Here is an 8,123-nt window from a genome sequence, read left to right on the forward strand (position 1 = left end):
CGTGTACGTGCATAATGTACAAAACACGAAGGGATTAATGTGATGATGTGTTGCTTGCTCGTGCTGTAGTTCCGTCCCGCTCTCCCCACCAGTCCCACCTCTAGCAGCTCGTATTTTTCAGGAAATAATCGTACAGCTGTATCTCTCTTTATAAATTTGATCAAACTGAATACTCTTCGAAGATACAACGTATGCAATACTACTGCATAGGCACTCAAGATTAATATGAGTTTGGCAGAAACTGCCTGTGATACGCGATCTTTAAGTGAATCTGTGTGGTTTGCATTTTCCCCGTTTTCTTTCTGTTTTTACATAATGCGGTGGCTGCACTGAGCTGTTTAAATGGCACCTTTACTTTTCTCTGAAAGATTCTGCCAACAGCTCGCAGTGATGTGAGGATGAAAGAAGAACCCTGTCTGGGTTGCATACATTTAAGAACTACACCTGTCTATCACACAAAATCAGGTCTTGGAAAAAGAACGAAGACCAGAAATCAAGACAGAGACAGAGAGGTGAAGTATAATCCCAAATTTGCCATATGAACACAATTCCAAAGATGATTCAGGGTCCACCTTCCACTCCAGGGTTAGGGAGAAATGTGAAACTCTTTCCAAACGGAGCAACGCATTAAGATTTTAAGCTGCCTTGAGGGATATTATCATTGCAAGAGTAAAATTCTTAAGACTGTCATTGTTTCTTTTTACCTATTAAGACTGTCACTCTTAAATTATTCTACTGAGATTAATGTGAAGGTACACAAAGGGTTAAATGTTTCATTCATTCCACAATCCAGTTGATCAATGAAACAGACGTAAACATGCTGCTTGCCTTCAAGCCACAAAATCATACGGACAAGATTGATTAGCAAAACATCTCATGTATTACAAAAGCACAAACTAGCCAATATTCCAGAACACAATGCCAAAAATGAACCATTACATCGAAACCCATTTGTTGCAGACAGCAATTACCTTGAGCCGAGACAGGAGCAAAACAGTGAATCAGTGCCAGAGAGATAAGCGGACACCACAGCTTAATCCTCGATCCGGACACCTGCATCCTTACAGCTGTGCGAGTGATGCCTCCACTGTACCTATGTTGAGAAAGAGAGACAGAACGGAGGAATTCATTGAAGCTGTGCAGCCTCGGGGGGATATCAGAGAGAGGGGGCGGGCGGGATTGGGGGGAGAATCTCTATGGGTCAAGAACAGTAAAGACTTTGTTGAGTTTTGATGGACAGCCAGAAGAGCTTCTTGAGGACCATTATTGTTCCTGAAAACAAGCAGGAAAATACAGCTCCTGTCATTCATTCTGGTTAACAGGGCTGATGTGCGAATGGATGGGAAGCCGTTCGGGCTTGTTTAAGAGGGCACCCCCACTTAACACAAACAATGGTCTAAGTGAGGGTCAACAAATTATAGTGGACTGTGGTATGTAGTTCAAACAGTCACATTTCTTCAGTCTTTGTGACATTGATTTAAGACAAGGATATTCTTTTGTAACAAAAAATATGAAATACAAAGTCTTACTTGCAGCTAGGTAATATGCACTGTTTTACTATTTTACATGAGTCTTTAAAATTACATATCACGTCTATCACAATATTAAATTGCCTTAATGTATGTTTTCTCATTTTGTACATGAATGTTAATAAGGCACTGTTCATTTGCACGATTTCCTTCCAATTTTGCACGCTTTGTTCAAACCAAAGCTTTTCTTAATCCACAATGCGAATTCGCTTGCAAGTCTGTCTTTGTTTCTCTCTCTCTCTCTCTCTCTCTCTCTCTCTCTCTCTCTCTCTCTCTCTCTCTCTCTCGGTTTCACCTGCTACTCTCGCTGAATCCGCCACCGAAGTCCTAAAATAAACATCAAGCGCTCACCTCGACTTCATTTTCAACAGCAGAGCACAGTGACGATGAAACATACAAAAATACACGGATGACACATAAAGTACAGCCTGCTTCAGTGCATGAGGAATCTTCAAGTTTTTTTGCGCAAGTTTTTTTCAAGTTCTGCTTCTGTTCACCATAGTTTCGATTTGTTTTACGGAAAAAATGGAATAATAATAGTAATAATAGAAAATGCACATTAAAAGGAAAATATAAAGAGAGATATGGGTTAAATAAAGAGAGAGAAAATGGTTTATTAAAAATGCAACACATAAAGTATAGACCATAATTTGAATTTAAGTAGGCTAATACAACTAAAATAAAGTGACAAAAATGTTTCAATTAATATTTATTGTTTTGTATTATTGTACAAATAGTATTGTTTGTTTCTCTGAGTGATCCCAATGTTTAAACAAACGCAGATCAGGTAGAATAATGCGAGAATGATAAATACATCACATCCACCAGCAGTCTTACCTTTCACAGCATTCGCTTTAAATAAATCCCACAAAATCCTCTTGATATGAATGTGACCCAAAACCCGCGTCTTGATAGTCAGACTTCACTCGTGTCTTTTCTTAGCGCTCTCCGAGTGGGTGTCCGTCGTTATTTGTCCATTCCTTCAGCTCTGCACCTTATTTCATCCTTAAGTCTCGAGTGTGAAAAAAGCGTGCGTGCACATGCGACCAATTGCAGCCACTGGACAGACGACGAGCGATCTCACGATCCTCAAGAGCTCTTCTGCTGTTCTTGAGCCTGCCTACACGAGTCAGTGCTGGGAAATCGTGGACGGGAATTACACTGTCATCTATGCAATACGACAGGATGACGGATGAATACGTTGATTCTGTTATGACACTGTCTAATTAAAATATAGCATAAGCCAAATTAATCCATTTAACCTGAATGTTAAAGAGATTTGTCTCAATAGTAGCCTATATGCTCTTTCCAAATAGTGTTTTTGTACATTTTAAAGAGCACACAATTTTATGTGTTTGCTTTCTCTTTTATCATAACACTTTGAGTAACAGGAACAGTGTTCCAAACACGTTATTTGAAGAACTGTGACTGTACACCTGCTTTAGTTCCAGTTGAGCAGGGTACAAAGCTATCTCAATGTACACAAAAAGCCTTAAAAAGAGAAGACGTGAAAGATATGTGAGACCTGTTTGAGATGTTTCCTACTGCGTGCAGGTTGTTTATTGGACTGAATCCAAAGCGCAATGTTATTTTTAAAAATATCTCACTCGGCACCAAAAAGCCAACAAGCTCTACGGTGTAGAAATATGGTATATGGGCAATTCCTGCGTTATGGATGTGACATTTTCAATAAAAGCTTGAAATAAATTCTTAATAATAATATATAATGAGATAATATATTTGCAGTACTTTGAATTATCTGATATTGATATTCCAGACCTCAGAAAAATATCAGTATGTACAAGTTTTCTATTTATAAAGAGAGAAAAATGGATGTGACAAAAAACAACATACTGGGTTCAGTGTTGGGTGTAACTAGTTACTAAGTAATTAGTTACTGTAATTTAATGACTTTTCCCTTGAAAATGTAAAGTAAGGGATTACTCTTATTTTTTTCTGTAATTTAATTACAGTTACTTCTGATGTAATTAAGCTAAATACTTTGTGTAATATGTGTGTGTGCAGAAGAGGAATTTACAACAAAATTCAAAGTTAAATTTTAAAATCCGTGCTTTAATGTATAATTCTCACATTTGTAATTAATAATAATACTTTATGTAGTTTTATAGTATTTATTTGAATGAATTAAAAGAGCCGTTTCATGTCTATCCTTGAATCACTTAACTCATCAAGGTTGATGTAGGATATAGAAGATCATTTGTAATAAGTAATTAAATACTTTTTGAAGAGAGTAACTTGTACATTAATCTAATTACATTATCTAATGTGTAATTAGTAACTAGTAATTAATTACTTTTAATAAAGTAAATAGTAACTTACCCAACACTGACTGGGTTTCTGTGAATTAAAATGTACACACCAGAAGCAATAATACCCAACAAATGGAGAAGGGTTGGATCTTCATAGACAGTGAACTACTGTAGTTATTTTATAATTTTATGCGCCCATTTATGAGGAATGTAGACCGTTATGGATGTGACAACTCCATTATGGATGTGTTCGCACTTACCATAGAAAACTATATATTTTAAAAACCAAAAAAAAAAACTTCAAGACAAACTTGGATATTTACACCACCTAATACTGACATAAGACTTATCAATATAGTGAAAACGTTTGGAAAACCTTTTCATCTTAAGGTTGACATTTGCATGGAATTGCTCACAGAATTCAGCAGATTTTCATTTTTTCATAAATAAAGAGTATTGAATAGATGTTCCTATAGCTCAAGGTTTCCTGGAGTCAAGCAAGTGCCAGTTCAGAATTCAAACCTCACATGATTTGTATGTCACATTAAAAGCCAGAACATCATGGTCCAGATATCCACTTTTATCCACAGATATTCCATTTTACAGCTCAGTTGTGAACATGTGTAAGAATATCTTTGAATATTGTTATTCAATATTTGATTGCTTTGGGCCGTCACAATGACTTCCCTGGAATCTCCAGCGAATCTCTTCATTTGCATGAAACATCTATTGAGTAAATAGATTGTCAACCAGGGATTCATAAACTTTTCACATTATCCCCCAGCATGTTTCTTGAAGGCTGCATGGACGATTATAGTAATGTAAATGTAAATGTGCAGTCTGTTGACCATGATATGATTTCCGAATATCAAATTACAACCAACAACAATGCGCAGCCACTAATAATGAGTCTACCTTGAACCTCTCTAGACAGAAGACTTTAATCTACTCGAGCATGTTGCTGAACATTATTCCACTACAGCAACTCCTTAATGAGCATTGTGCGAATGCGCTCCGGAGACCTTCGCAGTCCTTTAGTCTTTATCACACGCTCATCCTTCAGAAGAACATTTTGATCTTGAACAGGGCCGGCCCAAGCCTTTACGGGGCCCTAAGCAGAATTTTATTTGGGGGTCCCACTGTGCCCCCAATACAATCGAGTATTGTCAATGTTTGATTATTTGCACACACATTAAACCTAGCACACCCAATTCTATTAGTTGTAGCTGTGTTTGGGATGTAGGAATGTCATAAAAACACATAAACAACGCAAGGTGTATTGTGATTGTCAAAACATTTGATAATTTCATGACTTTCAATTTTAGGTGAACTGTCCCTTTAAATTTCGAGCACAGAACATACAAAGCTTGTGGAATTTATTGATCAATGCATTTAACTATTTGCAAAGATTTTATTTTAAAAATCATTTTTCTCTTCATTTTATTTTAACCACAACCTATAAAACACCCTTTTAAAGCCACACAGCCCTTGACGACGATTTAATCCCCTTTTAATTTTTTTATGTAGTTTATTAATGGTTGATAACCATTAAATTAATTTACAGTATGCACACAATTATTCTCAACCTTATCCCAAATAAAACGCTGAATTAACAGATAATTATAAATTACACGAATCACGTAAATTACATATTTTTTATCTAAATCAGCATTTTGTTGTTTGCATCAACGAATACTGTCAGATGTTCAACATTTCTATCGTTAAACACTAAACAGTTGTCAAATATTTAATGTTTTAGTCACTGTCGTGTGTTGCAAAGCACTCTCTAAACTTTAAAACTTAAGCGTCTTGCTAAACAGCTAAAGATGTGACAGTAGCTCAGTCTTCTTTAATTTGATTGGTCACTGCTCGGTTTTGTAACCAGTAATTCCCGCCTCCTTTCATTTGATTGGCCGCCTCACTTATTTTGATATTGCAATGTTGCGTTTAGTCAGTAATTTCACAAATTTTGACACACACCTCAGAAAAAATAGTGGGCACGGCCCTACGTGAGAAAATGGATGTGTGTCGTGAATATATCACAAAAAAGCTGTCATTTCGTGTGATCTTGGAGGCCCCTAGTGGCGACGAGGCCCTAAGCAGCCGCTTAGTTCGCTTATAGGGAGGGCCGGCACTGATCTTGAAGGTAAGTGGATCTCAGCGACTTTGTCCATGTTTTAGAAACCTAACAGTTCTTCATAACTCAATGGCGTGTTGAAAGCAGCACAGCTTGCAGTGCATTTATCAACATCATCGTGCAGTCAGTAAAGGATTGGAACGGTGACACCTGGATGCTGACATGTGGTGGCTGTAAACTCTTTAACTCTGAATGGCTTATTCCCAAATGACAAGGCCAGACGTAATGAAGCATTGTGGGCTAATCAGTGGGTTCATTCAGCAGACTCCAAAAGAACCTTCTATTACTTAGCAACTTCTAATTAACCGTGAGATACGCCAAAAGATGATGGTGTGGAGGAATCTGTAAGACCCTGGGGATACAGGAAGGAGAGGCTGAAGTAGACAAGCAGATGCACGCTCACCCATGAAAGAAGATCTCACACGCAGACATAAATGACGAGTAGACAAACAGACACAATATTTGGACTGCAAGCTGTGTACCTTGCAGGGCTGAGCAAAGCACACTCCCATTCATATTTTATTTTCTAAACGATGGATGAATGTTTCAACAACAGAGCGGAGATTTGTCTGGACAATGCGGGTTCTGAAGAATGTTGAATGCAAACATTCTCCCAGGCTTTGCGGAGGTCACGGCCGAGGCATGACTGACTGATCCACTGCATATTGAACTTTTACATTTCAGCTTGTTTGTCTTCAGTAAATGTTTTGATCTCTGTGGTGAATATACGTGAAAGTTTATTTTAGGGGTATTGACAACAACCGTGATATTAAAAACCGTGATTATTGTGATAATATTGTAATTTATCTTTAATTTATTAAAGAGCCACAATGGTTACAAACGCTCTGTCTCTGCCTCACTCACATTTTATGTGAGATTCACTGGCCAAAACAGACAAAACACAAAATATAAAGTTTAAAAATGTACAAAATGAAAGAAAAATGTATTTGTCAAACAATATCGATAGATATCGCAATGACATCATTATTGTAAGTTCTTTTGGCCAAAATAACATGATATCGTGATAGCTCTAAATACCTTTTAGAAAACTGCAGCCCCCCAAATACATGTTTTTTTCATGTCACTTTACACCCAATATGAATCTATTTCTGTAATTTTACCGCATTTCATAAATGTCTTTCAACAATGTACTTTATTTAAAGGGACAGCGCACACTAAAATCCTAATTCTATCATCATTTTCTTATTCATGTTGTCCATCCCATATTAACACAGAGATAATAGGCACCGTAGAATTTCATCCACTGTATAAAAGAGAGCATGTGTCAGCATTTTAAAAAAAATCTTGTGTTCCACAAGCAAAAGAAAGTCATACAGGTTTCGAACGACATAAGTCAGTTGAGTAAATGACTGAATTGTTATTTTTGAGTGAGCTATCCCTTTAAGACTTGGACATCTCTTATCACTCAGCAAAGGACATAGCCTAACTTGTATTTTGGGAAGAAAGCTCAGGTTTGCATATTCATAAGAATCAGTCTGGTTTAGGGGTATGAGGGGGTGATGAGTCACTCCCTTGTTTTTTAATATTTGTGACCCAGTCTGTAAAATCCAGGCTAAAGTCAAAATAACAAGCATCAAAGTATGATTTCAATCTTTGACCTGGCCTTACTCAGACAATATTGAACATATGAAGAATAAAGAACATCACAGAATTTTCTTTACATTACGTAGGATGATTTTATGTAGAAAACGTAAATCACCAAAAAAAGACAACACACGGCCAGTCTCTTCATCTCACTGTGTTATTCATTCATGAGGTTTCACAAAAGATTCATCATTAACACAAAAGGTTAATATTTTCCTCAGGAAGCCTGTAAAGGTAATCATTGTGCATAGTTGCATCGCCGGCCAGCGATATCGTGCATGTTCTGTCCTCATAAAAGTGCAAGGGGTCTGTCATCTCCCAAGCTTTGAGCCAAGATATCTTGTCATTATTTCAATCCCAGCTAAACATATCAACCCAAATACATCTTTGAAAGATTATGAAAGTTTGCTGTATTTTTGATAACATAAAAAACGTGCAACAAGGAATGTGCGACTGTGGAAGATGGGTGGTCAGAATGAAATCTAACACAGTGTTGTGGTGTGAGAGGGATTATCTGGGAAAGGAGCGGTCGGGATCTGATAAGATTCATCCATCAGTTGTCACTGAACAGCATGGTCTATT

At 37.1% G+C, this 8,123-nt stretch overlaps 1 protein-coding gene across 4 annotated transcripts in view; it reads right to left on the minus strand.

The window, feature by feature from the left end:
- col14a1a (collagen, type XIV, alpha 1a) overlaps positions 1 to 2,649 on the minus strand; it is a 95,617-nt gene extending 92,968 nt beyond the window's left edge. For all 4 annotated transcript variants that reach the window (XM_057339979.1, XM_057339978.1, XM_057339980.1 and 1 more), the window contains exons 1-2: positions 2,367 to 2,649; positions 972 to 1,093 (exon numbers count right to left, since the gene is read on the minus strand). In XM_057339979.1, coding sequence (XP_057195962.1) covers positions 972 to 1,059 — 88 coding nt within the window. In that variant the 5' untranslated portion in view covers positions 1,060 to 1,093; positions 2,367 to 2,649. The remainder of the gene's footprint in view (positions 1 to 971; positions 1,094 to 2,366) is intronic.
- Between the last annotated feature and the right edge of the window lie 5,474 nt (positions 2,650 to 8,123).

Source organism: Triplophysa rosa, linkage group LG8 (genome assembly GCF_024868665.1).
Source record: "Triplophysa rosa linkage group LG8, Trosa_1v2, whole genome shotgun sequence".
In the NCBI taxonomy this organism is placed as follows: Eukaryota; Metazoa; Chordata; class Actinopteri; order Cypriniformes; family Nemacheilidae; genus Triplophysa; species Triplophysa rosa.